Genomic DNA, 14,314 nt, shown 5'->3' with positions numbered 1-14,314 from the left:
GACCTGGATATCTGTGTCCTTTCCCAAATTAGGGAAGTTTTCAGCTATTTACATCTTCAGGTAAGTTCTCTGCCCCTTTCTCTCTCTTTCTTCTCTTTCCAGGACCCCTGTATAATGTGAATGTTAGCATGCTTGATGTCCCAGAGGTCTCTTATTAAACTATCCTCATTTTAAAAAATTATTTTTTCTGTTCAGTTTGGGTAATTTCCACTACTCTGTCTTCCAGTTTTCTGATATGTTCCTCTGTATCATATAATCTACCGTTGATATTTTAGTGTATTTTTTATTTCCGTTATTGTATTCTTCAGCTCTGTTTGGGTCTTCTTTATATTTTATAATTCTTTGTTAAACTTCTCACTGTGTTCATCCATTCTTCTTCTGCATTTGTTGAGCATACTTATGATCATTACCTTAAACTCTTTATTAGGTAAATTGCTTATATCCACTTAGTTCCTTTCCTAGGGTTTTGTCTTATTCCTTCATGTGGAACATATTCCTCTTTTTCATTTGCCTAGTTCTCTGTGTTTATATCTATGTATTGGGTTAGTTTGTTCCATATCCTGCTCTTGGAAAGTGGCCTTATATAGGAGACATCATGTGGGGCCCAGCAGCACACTCCCCTTTGGTCACCAGAGCTATATTCTATAGGGATGCCCCCATGTGGGCTGCATGGGCCCTTCTGTAGTGACTGGGCCCACTACTGTGGGTGCACTGGTAGTCAAGGCTGGCTCTCAGCCTGGTTGGTTGCCAGGCCCTGCCTTGTGTGGTGGCTTGGGCCAGGTTCTGGGTTGGCTCGTTCTGCAGTGCCAGTCTGCTGGTGGTGGAGCTGGTTTCCAGCACAGCTGGCTGCATGGTTCTGGGTGTCCCAGGGCTGGTTCCAGCCTGCAGGTGGGAAGGGTTAGGTCCAGGCACAACAATCTGAATTTTAATTAGTATGTTTAGTCCATTCACATTTAATAAAGTTATCAATATTTTTTTTTTTCCCCAGTACGCGGGCCTCTCACTGCTGTGGCATCTCCCGTTGCGGAGCACAGGCTCCGGATGTGCAGGCTCAGTGGCCATGGCTCACGGGCCCAGCCGCTCCGTGGCATGTGGGATCTTCCCAGACCGGGGCATGAACCCGTGTCCCCTGCACTGGCAGGCGGACTCTCAACCACTGCACCACCAGGGAAGCCCTATCAATATGTTTTGATTTTAGGTCTACCATTTTATTATTTTTCTATTCATTTCCCCAGCTTTTCATTCCTTTGCTCTTCCTTTCTTCTTTTAGTACCACAGTTTTTTGCTAGTATTCTTTTATTATTTAGCATTCTTCTTTAGTAGCCTATTGTAATTTACTTATTACATTTTCATTGTATATGTATAGTTTTGTACTGATTACTCTAGGAATTACAATATACACCTTTGGCTTTTCACAGTGGACTTAATCAGTATTTACCACTTCAAGTGGAATGTAGGTATCTTACTACCATATAGGTCTTTACCCCTTCCCACCTTCTTTATTTTCTACTATGTATAATAACTGTATATTGAGAATTTATAATGTTATATTTTTTGCTTTCCATCTTCAAACATTCTGAAAAATTCAGGAGGGGAATAGTCTATTATATTTAACCAGATATCTACTTTTTCTGTTGCTCTTTCTTTATTTCTGATATTCCAAGTTTCCTTCTGGTATCATCTCCTTTCTATTCAAAGAACTCCCTTTAATGATTCTTTTAGGGCAAGTCTGTGGAAAGCAAATTATTTTTGTTTTCTTCACTGAGAATATATTTATTTCATCTTCATTCTTAAAGGATGCTTTTGCTGGATGTAGAATTCTAGGTTGCCAGTTCTTTTCTTTCAACCCTTTAAAAATTCCATTTCACTTCCTTCTAGCTTTCATGTTTTCTGATACAAGATGTGCAGTGTTGAAATTGTTGTTCCACTATAATAATGTGTAATTTTTCTTTGGCTTCATTCAAGATATTTGTTTGTCTTTAGTTTTCACCATGTTGATCGTAATCTATGTAGGCATGAATTTCTTTGAGTTTATCCTATTTGAGTTTTGCTAACCTTTTCGAATCTGTAGGTCTGTGTCTTCCCAAACCAAATTTGGGAAGTTTTCAGACATATTTCTTCAAATAACTTTTCTACACTGCATTCTTTCTCTTCTTTTTCTTGCACTTTGACGACAAAAATGTTAAACCTTTTGGTATTGTCCCATAGTTCCCTGAGGCTCTATTTTTGTATGTACGTTTGTTTGTTTTCCCAATTTTTTTCTCAGTTGTTCAGACTGGATAATCAGAATGGATCTATCTTCAAGTTTGTGCATTCTTTACTCTCATCTCTGTCCTGCTATCAAAAAGACAGTGACAGAGCTCTATATTCAGTATAAAACAACCCTTCATTTAATTCTACTGTTTTTATTATGTACTTGCACTGTCCTCAGCTTTACCCTCCAGAAGACCTCTAGTCTTCCAGCAGGAGGAAGAAGTGTAGTTTCCTGGGTTTTTTAAATAGGGGAGGGTACCTGGAGATCTAACTGCTTCTTACACAGACTTTTAACGAGAGCTCTTGTTTTCATTCCCACTTTACACCCTCAATTCCAAAAACTCTGTAGGAGCAATTCCTGAACTTTTGCAGTATTTATGGTATAAATTTGGGTTGACTCTCAGTTTTTCCTGCTCCAAGCTCAGGATTCCACTTTCTCAGGATTGCATAATAAGTTGTCAGTTGTCTGATTTCCTGTATCCAGAACATAGGTGATGTTTTCTCCTTTTACATTCTCTTTGACCATAAGTTTATACCTTAAATTATTTTATTTTGGTGATGTGTCAGGAGAGAGAGAGCATAATAAATTATGTACTCGAACTGCCATCTTTACCTGGAGTTAGGAAAAATTGTAAACCTAAATTTCAAAATGTATCCATACAGGAACCATAAATTAAAGTTTTATTTGTCACCTGATACATTCTAGGATGAGATTCCCACTGGAATGCCATGCCTGGAGTCAGTAACCATAGGTGATGATATATGGGATGAGAACTGGATACCTTTGCAGGCTGGAATGGGAGAAGGAAGCGATACTGCCTCCCACTTATCTACCTCAAGGCTTGGTGGAGAGAAACCATATTCATCATGTAAAGAAATGCCACAGAAGGTTAGATCCTTGGGAAAACATAAAGCAAATCACTACTGCAAAAGGAAATATTAATGTAATTGTCCAAGCCTCAAAAAAGCTATGCATTCTTCATTTCATAGGGATTAATCAGACAATAATTCAGAAGAATGTATTCCCACCCCCACCCCGCCACCAAAGATGGTAGTGTTAGGGATGGGGGCAGGATGAAGCAGGGGAGAGTAAACCATGGACTTATTGTGGCTATCTATCCTATCCATCATTATGATTTTTGTTTTACCATTGGCACCTAGTCACAGCCTTAGGATCTAGAAATAAACAGTTTTCCCTAATTTAATTTTTATTGCATTGCCTTGTAATATGTCTGGATCTCTGCAGTGAGTATATTTACTAATATTGGGCCCTATATATTTAAATTTTCCACCAGCTCTTAGAAAGAAGAAATATCAGCACTTAAGTTGCCCCTTGTTATTTGTGCCATTTAAATACCGGATGATCATGAAAATCATCTAACCATGAAAACAGTATTAAAGAAGACACTACAAAGAGAGTTATGGTTTTTTTTATGTGATCTGTGTATTCAGAGGAATTCAGTGTATTGGGCATGGACCAGTGAAGCAAGGGGGAAAACTCACACTGATATAGAAAGTTAATAAATATCTTTTCTTGTTTAGTATACATTGCCTCTTTGCCTTTACCTTGCCCAAGTTATCCTCCATTTGGATCATATGGCACTATATCTCAGTTTATTGTTGCAATTTTTTTCTCTATAGGATTGGTGTTTTTCTACACCCAAAGATATATGGGATGATCCATGGCAGCCTTCAGGCCTTGTGAGTGGGAAGAAAGTAGAAGTTCAAAAACCAGAAGGACTGGGTGCTCAAGAAAAAAATACTGGCACAACCAGAATTCAAAAGGTAAATGTCTAATGAATGTTATTGTTACAAGTTTTCATGAGAAAATACTTTCATTTTTAGAAAGTAAAATTCTGGTTAATGATCCCTCTCTTAGCATTTGGTACAATACATATACATAAAAATGTATGTTTATTTAAAAATAAATTTCAGTTAACTTACTATAGTTATTCATCTCTCCAGAAAAAAATTCTGAGACTAGAATTAAAAGATTGGGGCTTCCCTGGTGGCGCAGTGGTTGAGAGTCCGCCTGCCGATGCAGGGGACATGGGTTCATGCCCCGGTCCGGGAGGATCCCATGTGCCGTGGAGCGGCTGGGCCCGTGAGCCATGGCCGTTGAGCCTGCGCGTCCGGAGTCTGTGCTCCGCAGCCGGAGAGGCCACGACAGTGAGAGGCCCACATACCGCAAAAAAAAAAAAAAAAAAAAAAAAGATTGATTAAGCCTCTACATTAGGGATAGAGAAAACAGGTATTTTCACTTAACCATACATTTTAAGTTCTGTATCTGTCCTATCATCTAGGCCAATTTTTTTTCTTTTTGTTGCTTTGGCAGAAAACACTAACCCTGGAATAAAATCCGTTTGTTTTTCTGCTCTGATTTTTACTATTTCCTTCTGTTAACTTTGGTCTTAGCTTGTTCTTCTTTTCTTAGTTCCTTAAGGTGTAAAATTGAGTTGTTTGAGATCTTTCTTCCTTTTTTAATGTGTTTTTAATGTTTTATTGCTAGAAACATCCCTCTTAATTCTTCCTTTGCTGCATCCCATAAATTTTGGTATACTCTGTTTTCATTTTTGTCTGTCTCATAATATTTTCTAATTACCTTTGATCTTTTTCGACCCATTGGTTGTTCGGGAGTATGATGTTTAATTTCCCATATTTCTGACTTTAGTCTTCCTTTTTTTTTTTTCTTGTGGTACGCAGGCCTCTCACTGCTGTGGTCTCTCCCGTTGCGGAGCACAGGCTCCGGACACGCAGACTCAGCAGCCATGGCTCACGGGCCTAGCCACTCCGCAGCATGCGGGATCTTCCCAGACCGGGGCACGAACCCGTGTCCCCTGCATTGGCAGGTGGACTCTCAACTACTGCGCCACCAGGGAAGCCCTGATTCTTTATTTTATAGATTCCAGTTCTCCGTTTTCTCCATATTTTCCTCAATTTTGTCTGTAACTTCCATTTTCTTGAACATGTTAATCATAGTTATTTTAAAGTTTTTCGCAGATGATTTCAATATCTGAATTACCTTTGAGTGTGTTCTTACTGTCTTTTTTCTCTATTTGATCTTGTCATTTGATCCTGTTTTGGGCATTCAGGGGAGGGGAAAGACAGGCGGAGCATACCTCATGGTTCTTTTTTTTTTTTTTTTTTTTTTTTTTTTGCAGTATGCAGGCCTCTCACTGTTGTGGCCTCTCCCGTTGCGGAGCACAGGTTCCGGACGTGCAGGCTCAGCGGCCATGGCTCATGGGCCCAGCCGCTCCGCGGCATGCGGGATCTTCCCAGACTGGGGCGTGAACCCGTGTCCCCTGCATCGGCAGGCGGACTCTCAACCACTGTGCCACTGGGGAAGCCCCCTCATGGTTCTTTTTAATTGAATGTTGAACATGATGGGTAAAAAATTAGAGAGGCTCTGGATGAGATAGCTTCCTCCGAAGAGGGTTCAGTTGTCTAGTGGCTGGCAGATACCAGCCAGTCACCTTCACACATATTGAGGCTTGGTTTAGGTTTGGTGAGGACTGCTGTATTTCACTGTTGTCCTTACTCCTTGAATGTGGCTCTTACTCCTAAAGCATGATTCTTTGGAGATCTCGGCTGAAAACCTGAGGAGATTGTCAAAGCTCCTCCACATTCGTGGGGCTCAGACTCCATCCTCTGTCTCCTCAGCTTAATTGAGATATAATATACATACCATACAGTTCACCCATTTAAAATGTACAATTCAACGGCTTTTAGTATATTCACTAGTTTACTAGCATATTGTGCCTCCATCATCACCATAAGAATTTCAGAACATTTTCATTATCTCAAAAAGAAACCCTGCATTCTTCAGCTGTCACCCCCACCCAACCTCCCCAGCCCTCTTCCCCCCAGGCAACCACTCATCTTACTTTCTCTATTGATTTACTTATTCTTCAGGACATTTCATATAATTGGAATCAATACAGTGTGTGGCCTTTTGTGTCTGGCTTCTTAGCGTAATGTTCTCAAGGTTCATCATGTTGTATCATGTATCATGCTTTACTTCTTTTTATGGCTGAATAATCCATTGTATGGATAGGCCACGTTTTGTTTATCCATGTATCAGCTGATGGACATTTGAATTGTTTCTATTTTTCTGGTATTATGAATAATGCTGCTGTGACACTTGTGTATGTGTTTTTATGTGGACATATGTTTTCAGTTTTCTTAGGTATATACCTAAGAGTTGAATGGCTGGGTCCTATGGTAACTGTGTTTAGTGTTTTGAGGAATTGCCAGACTTTTCCAAGCAGTTGCACCATTTTACATTCCCACCAGCAATATAAGAGTGTTCCAATTTGTCCACATCTTTGCCAACACTTGCTATTATCTAGTTTAAAAAATTATAGGGGGCTTCTCTGGTGGTGCAGTGGTTGAGAGCCCGCCTGCCGATGCAGGGGACACGGGTTCGTGCCCCGGTCCGGGAGGATCCCACATGCCGCGGAGTGGCTGGGCCCGTGCGTCCGGAGCCTATGCTCTGCAACGGGAGGGGCCACAGCAGTGAGAGGCCCACGTACCGCCAAAAAAAAATAATAATAATAATAGCCATCCTAGTGGGCGTGAAGGTGTATGTTATTGTGGTTTGGGGCTATGCTTTTGATTGCATAAGTTAATGTTTCAGAAACCATGAACACGTTTCTTGAAAATCTGCTACTAACCTCTAGTTCCATAAAGGTATATTTTCAGACAACTATGATGGAGTCAGTAGTTGATAATTACAGAGGGATAAATCTGGTAGAGCAATGCTTCTCAAACTATAATGTTCATACAGATCACCTGAGAATCTTGTGAAAATGCAGATTCTGATTGAGCAGATCTGGTATGGGGACTGAAGTTCTCCATGTCTTACAAGCTTCCAGGTGATGCTGAAGCTGCTTGATGGTGAATCACATTTTGAGCAGCAGCACTCTAAACCACTGTTTAGAGGAAGAGACTCTTACTTTTCAATTAAGTGCTTAAGTTGACCACAAGTACTTGCTTTCAGTACTGGCATACAAATTTAGAAGGCATTCACCTGTGTTCTTTTTTTCCAGTGTGAAAAGCTGTCAGAATGCATTTAAATATGTTTTAACAATTTGTCTTTCTTCAAAATCATATTTATCAGGAAAGAAAAAAGATACAGCTTTTAAAAAACTGTTTCTGATTTTGATTGTTGTTAAACTACTGAAAATAGGCAGCAGGGCTTAGTGTAAAAAACACCTGTCTGGGAGTTCTGTAATCTATGGCTTAGTCTTTACCACAAGTTTGAACAAGTTGGCTTTTGGGGCCTTAGTTTATCCTCTGCAAGGACTGATTTGGACTAATGATCTTTCCAGCTCTAAAAGTTTGCCATATTAATATTTACTTAATTATCACTGGAGCTTTATTGAGAGAACCTCATTTTCAGTGAGAATAAACTTAAAGGGTAGCTAAAGCACATACATGAAGTTGCATAAATTAAGCAAAAATTTGAATCCAGCTCTTTGCTCTCCTGAAGTAGCATATTGTATGGCAGGATAGCTATGTGGACTTTTAGGGTTTTCATTTTTGCTGCCAAATAAAGGGGCACAGCCATTTGTATATGACAATTATATATCAGTCACATCCATGCCAGCCATGTTTGAAAATGAACAAGGTGTTTTGTAATGGAAGAAAAAAGGAATGCAAAAGGAATGCCAGCTGATATTAAATGTCTACTCCACAGCCTAAAGAACACACAAAGCTACATTTTCTGTCTGTATAAATTTTGTTTCAGTTTACCCTGGGCAGATCCCAGGCTGTAAGCCACTTAGGTTGGTTCGTTACAGCCTGGTCCTGATGGGGCCCACTTAATCATCAGTGCCAGTTAGTTAGCATCACAGAAGACGAATTCTCTTGAGTCACCGTAAACTGTGGCTATTTCAGCAGCGACTCTGTGGTAGGATATAGGATCTATTGATTAAAATTTGGCACTTCATTCACTTTAGCCCAAATCGAGGCTTTGTTTGCGAAGTTCATCTTTTCCTCTCAAACCCTGATTCTTAGTACTCCAGTTTGTCACTTCTTCTGAGGAGCCTTCCTTTAAGTCCTTTGTGTTCTAGCATGTTGTTGATGCTGCGGAATGCAGTTAATGCCTTCTTCATGGCCACCTGCAGCACGTGTACTGTTTCCCTAGCCGAGGACTGTGAGCTCCTTAGGGACAGGGATCGTATTTACTGGGAGGCGGTGTGATGGAGCAGAGAGAACATAGGCTAGCCTGAGTTCATCTCTGTCTTGTCGCTTACTGGTTGACGTTGGATAACTTGGTAATCCTCTTGTAAAAAAGCATTATGCTAAGTAAAGGAAGCGTTAATAAAGAAGATGTAACAACACCTAACCTAGAAAAACGTTCTGATGTTTCATTGCAGAAACACATGCCAAGAACCTAGCATTGTCCCTAACAATGAGTGCTCAGTGAATGTTATTTCTCTCATTTCCTGCCGTTCTTCCTTGGCAGCCCTCAGTACCATGTTTGCTCATAATATGCATTATTCAATAAACGCTTCTTGAATTAATGGTCACTAAGTTAGAGAAGGACTTGTTTTCCAGAGAGTATCTAGATTTTTTAAAGTGGGGAGTTTTATTTATTAATTATGATATGAAAATATTCTTTTGTATATAAGTAAGGAAACAAAATAGACTTAATTCTTACTGTTGAACTAACAGTTACTTTTCATGCTTTTGCCCCATTTTCCCCATTCTGTAGCAACCAAACTTAAAGAGTTGCTCAGATTCTCCCACGTTGCCCGAATTGGAGGAGTTCTACATCTCTTTTATCCAGTCACAGCAGTCAGCAGAAGGTGGCCAGTTTGAGCCTAGCAGCATTGAGACTTGGCCAAAGCAAATTCAGCTATCCACAGCAGTGCTCAACTCAACTCCGGCAGTGGTCGATTACCCACAAAAACACTCTGGTTCAGGTAGGTTGACATACAGTTGACAAATGCAATGGTTTGCCATGTTGTTAAAAACCTTCATTTATCTTTTCAGAACATGACTTGAAAAATTGCTGATGTTAGCATTTGTCTGAACTCCTCCAATTGTTCCCTTTCACTTTGCCACTCTTCTTTTTTTTCTGCAATTTGGGGGGTGGCGGGGTCAGGTTTATGCACAGGAAAATTTGCCAGTTTTTAAGTGTACAATGCTATGAGTTCTGACAAATGTGTACAGTCTTGTAATAAGCACCACAGTCATGATAATAGAGTATTTCCGTCAGTCTAAAAGGCTTCCTCATACCCCTTTGCAGCCATTACCTACCCCTACTTTCTGGCTTCTGGCATGTTACTTTTCCTTTTCTAGAATTTCATATAAAGGGAGTCATACAGTATGTCGTTTTTATGTCTGATTTCTTTCATTTAGCCTGATTTTTAGAGATTCATTTATGTTGTTGTTGGTGTCTAAAGTTTGTTCCTATTCATTGTTGAGTAGTACCCAGTTGTATGGAAATACCACAATTTGTTTATCTGTTCACCAGATGACAGACATCTGGATTGTTTCCAGATTTGGGCCATTATGAATAAAGCTGCTGTGAGTGTTCACATACAGCTCTTTGTGTAGACATATATTTTTTATTTCTATTCAGCAAGTACCTTGGAGTGGAATTGCTGGGTCATATGCTAACTGCATGTTTAATGTTTAACTTTTCTTTTTAATAAATCTATCTATTTATTTATTTATTTATTTTTGGCTGCGTTGGGTCTTTGTTGCTGCGCGTGGGCTTTCTCTAGTTGCAGCGAGTGGGGGCTACCCTTTGTTGCAGTGCACGGGCTTCACATTGCAGTGGCTTCTCTTGTTGCGGAGCATGGTCTGTAAGCGTGCAGGCTTCAGTAGTTGTGGCACACAGGCTCAGTAGTTGTGGCTCGCGGGCTCTTGAGCTCAGGCTCAGTAGTTGTGGCGCACAGGCTTAGTTACTCTGCGGCACGTGGGATCTTCCTGGACCAGGGATGGAACCTGTGTCCCCTGCATTGGCAGGCAGATTCTTAACCACTGCACCACCAGGGAAGCCCCTGTTTAACTTTTTAAGAACTGCCAAAATGTTTTCCAAAGTGGCTGAACCATTTGGTAATTCACACCAGCGATATACGTAAGTTCTGATTGCTTCATCTTCTTGGCAACATATTATATTTCCAGTCTTTTAAACTTTTACCATTCTAGTGGGTGTGTGGTGGTATCTTATTGTGGTTTTAATTTACATTTCCCTATTTGCCAGTGATGTTGACTATGTTTTCGTGTGTTTATGTACCATCTATATATCTTCTTTAGTGAATTGCCTGTTCAAGTATTTGTGCATTTTTATTGGATTATCTTCTTTTTATTGATTTGTAAAACTTCTTTATTCTGGATACAGAACCTTTGTCAGATACATCTGTTGCAAATATTTCAGGTAAGTGGCTTGCCTTTTCATTTCCTTAACAACATCCTTGGAAGAGCAAAAGTTTTCCTTTTGATGAAATCAGATTTGTTGATTTTTTTTCCTTTATAGTTTGAACTTTTTGTGTCCTATTTAGAAATCTTTCCTAACTCAAGTAACTAAGACTTTCTCCTACATTTTCTTATAAAAATTCTGTAGTTTTAGGTCCTGCATTAGGTCTGTGATCCAATTCGTTAATTTTTGTGTATGGTGTGATGTAAGGATCAATGTTTATTTTGATTACATATAATTATTCAGCTGTTTCAGCATGATTTATTGAAAAGACTGTCCTTTCTCCATTAAACTGCCTTGATGTCTTTGTCAAAAGCCAATTAAGTTGTATATGTGAGGGTCTATTTCTGGACTTTCATTCTGTTCTATTACTATTACGTCTGCCTTTATACCACTGTCTTGATTTTTGTGGCTTTATAATAAGTCTTGAAATCATATAAATTTCTTCTTTTTCAAATTGTTTTGGCTATTATTCTAGGTCATATTCCGTATGAATTTTAGTATTAATTTAATTTCTACTGAAAGCCTGCTAAAAGTTTTATTGGGATTTTTTTTTTAATCTCTAGATCAAGTTGGGGAGAAGTGACGTGTTAACAATATTGAGTCTTCTGATCTATGAGCATAGTATAACCTTTTCCTGTTCAGTGTTTAATATGTTCTTTTCCCATCCAGTATATTCTTCATCTCAGAAGTTCAATTTATAATCTCTAGGGTTTGGTTTGGGTCTTTTTTATATCTTCCATCTTTCTCTTCAGCATACTCATCATTCACTTCTTGAATACTTGGTGTGTTCTTATGACAGCTATTTTAATACCCATGTCTTGTGATTCTAGCATATGTATCATTTCTGCATTCTGTCATCTGTCACTTCTGAATTGGCTTCTACTGATTGGTTTTTCTCCTAATTACAAGTCATATTTCTCTGCTCCTTTGTATATCTGGTAATTTTTTATTGGATGGCAGATGCTGAATTATATATTGTTGGCTGAATCTCTTTTTCTTCCTTCCTCCCTCCCTCCCTCCCTTCCTTCTTCCTTCCTTCCCTCCCTCCCTGCTGTCTATGTATAATTTATTGGGGGGGTAGGAATGTAATTAAATTACCTGAAATTGGTTTGATTATTTCTGTGTTTATTTGAGGTTTCATTAGGCTGATTTAGAAAAGCCTTAAGTCTGTTGGCCCTGCTAGGCAGTACCTTTCTGAGGGTATTGATGGGACTTGATGTCCTATGTGTTAGGATGTCTTTACACTGTAGCTGGTGGGAACACAAACTATTTTGCCCCAGTATAAAATGCCTATTGTTTGTTCTGCCTACTCCTTTCAGGTAGGTTTTCTCCCTGGCCTTGGTGGTCCCCTCACATACGTGAGCCAGATCACTACCCAGCCTGAGACTCAAAGCGACCTCTGCAGGTCTCCAGCTTCTTCTCTCTCTGCAGCTGCCTCTTCACTTGTACTTTTCCCCCACGAATTCCAGACACCTGGCCTCCATGAATTCCAAACTCTGTCTTCTCAGTACAGTGAGACCTCCAGGCTCAATGTGGGCTCTCCCTCCCTGTACTGCAGCCTGGGCTTTATTTTGACAGTGAGCTCAGGCACTTGTAGGGCTCACTTTGTTTCCCGTCTCTCAGGGAGCACTGTCCTCTGAGCTTCTTGTTCAGTGTCTGAAAGCTGTTGTTTTATATACTTTGTCCAGTTTTTCAGTGTTTAAAGCAGGAGAGATTATTTTTCAATCCCTGTTTAATTAGCATCATGTCTGGAAGCAGAAGTTTTGCTACTCTTTTAAATTCTTTCATCATGTGTCCCTGCTTTCATGTTTTTATACCTTTTAAAATCTGAGCTCATCAACGACTTCCTGTAAAGCCCCATTATTTCACTAGAACTCACTGTCTCTTTTCCACTCTAGTGGGCATTAATTATAGTCTTGCGGTCAGAGTTTTACTTTTTAGAATACCCTGTAAAATTCTCCTTAATTTAATTTATCATAAATATATGGCACATGTACCACATGCTACTGCTGCTAGATGCTAAAGATGCAAAGATGAATAAGATATTGGATCATGCCTGATTTTTTTCTGAATTTTTGAAATCTGTAATTTTAAGGTCTAGAGCAGTGCTTTTCAGAATGTAGTCAGCATACCGATACTAGTCTATGATGCATTTGTGATGATGGACAACACAATAGCACATTGTTTAGCTCCCCTAGATTTTTTTTTTTCCTAGAGGAGGACTTTCTTGAAGGAAGCAGTGTGTTGGCTTATATGTTGGCAAAACCTCCTTCTCTCATTGCAGGCAGGTTCAAACAATTCATAGACCAACTCCTTCAGTAGCCCTGGTCTAGAGTACACATGTGAGGATGCTAGTATCCACTTCCGTGGCTATTAAGAACTCTCAGCATGGAGTTCCCAGCAGTTTATTCCATTGAAAAGATTATTTCTTCTTAGTTAAACTAATTCCCAAGGAATTCTTTTTGTGGTTAATAATTGGCTTTTGGAATTTCTTAGCAAACACAGTTAATGTTAATTAATGTTAATTTTCATTTTTTATGGTCAGTTTGGTCAGTTTTGTTTTTATGCTGGCAGACTTGGAATTGGAACCACTTTCACAATAGAGAAGGCCCGTGGGACACCATTTTGCTCACTGCTGAGAGGAGGAAGTAAGGGAGCTTAAGGATTCTTCCCTGGAATTGGAATTATATCCCATTTATTTTTTTGATGTCCTAGAAAGATATCTTCCCTTCCTTATTCACAAGTACATATTTTTTCCTCTCTTCTTTGCCCTCATCCTAACAAGATTTATTTTATCTCTGTGCATGATCCTCCATCCTCATCTCCTATCCATTTTTTGACTGGTTTCTGAGTCTCTTTCTCTCTGATTTGCCATTGGTAATTGGCACCACCTAACCAGAAGATGGTTGTAACACACGTTAGTAAAGATCTAGAATGGGAGAGGGTGAGAACCTCTTGAAAAGACCTGTGTTTTCTTTCTTTTTCAGTGGAAAGCTCTCCAGAGAGCCTAGAGAATGAAGATTTTTCTAGTAGCCATGCTATTGCAGTGTTCAAAGATAAGAGTCAGGGAGCCATGGACCAGCTGTCTTTGATTTTGTCTCCTGAGCACCAGATTTCTCAGAAGCTCTACATTCCTCGAAGCACAGCCACTGCTGCCTTAGGAGCTGCTGCACGGCTAGCCACATCCAGGAGCCTCCTGCACTGGTACCCCAGTGTGAAAAGGATGGAAGCATGAGAAAGCAGGGAGGAAAAAAATAAACTAGATGCTTAGGGCCTGGTGACCTCCCAGGCCAAAAGAAGAAGGAGGTATTGAGACAAAGTAGTATTTTGTTAGTTGATGCTTTTGTCTTTCTGTGTGACTCTTCGTTAGCTTCGTTATGCGAACAGTCCACTTTGTTGTGTAAGTATTGATGTTTAATGTTAATTTTCATTTTTATGGATGTTTCTTTTTCTGTATGGTTTTGTTCACCTTTGTTCAATGTAAAGGAGTTTTTGTGTTTCTATAAATGTTTTTCTTGTATATATCATGACCGATCAACGTAAACTGAAAAACTAATGTTTTGTGATCCATGTGTAGTAAGACAAAAATTCTTACATCCCTATCTCCAGAAAAAGGATGTCTGAATT

The 14,314-nt window shown here is 39.5% G+C and overlaps 1 protein-coding gene across 1 annotated transcript in view; it reads left to right on the top strand.

Moving 5' to 3' along the window:
* TDRD5 (tudor domain containing 5) overlaps positions 1-14,011 on the top strand; it is an 89,450-nt gene extending 75,439 nt beyond the window's left edge. Inside the window, exons 15-18 of the mRNA XM_060088537.1 lie at positions 2,960-3,142; positions 3,895-4,038; positions 8,972-9,182; positions 13,675-14,011. Coding sequence (XP_059944520.1) covers positions 2,960-3,142; positions 3,895-4,038; positions 8,972-9,182; positions 13,675-13,922 — 786 coding nt within the window. The 3' untranslated portion in view covers positions 13,923-14,011. The remainder of the gene's footprint in view (positions 1-2,959; positions 3,143-3,894; positions 4,039-8,971; positions 9,183-13,674) is intronic.
* The last annotated feature ends 303 nt before the right edge of the window (positions 14,012-14,314 follow it).

The sequence above is a fragment of the Mesoplodon densirostris genome, chromosome 2, assembly GCF_025265405.1.
Source record: "Mesoplodon densirostris isolate mMesDen1 chromosome 2, mMesDen1 primary haplotype, whole genome shotgun sequence".
Classification (NCBI taxonomy): domain Eukaryota; kingdom Metazoa; phylum Chordata; class Mammalia; order Artiodactyla; family Ziphiidae; genus Mesoplodon; species Mesoplodon densirostris.
This window is presented reverse-complemented; position numbering and strand designations above follow the sequence as displayed.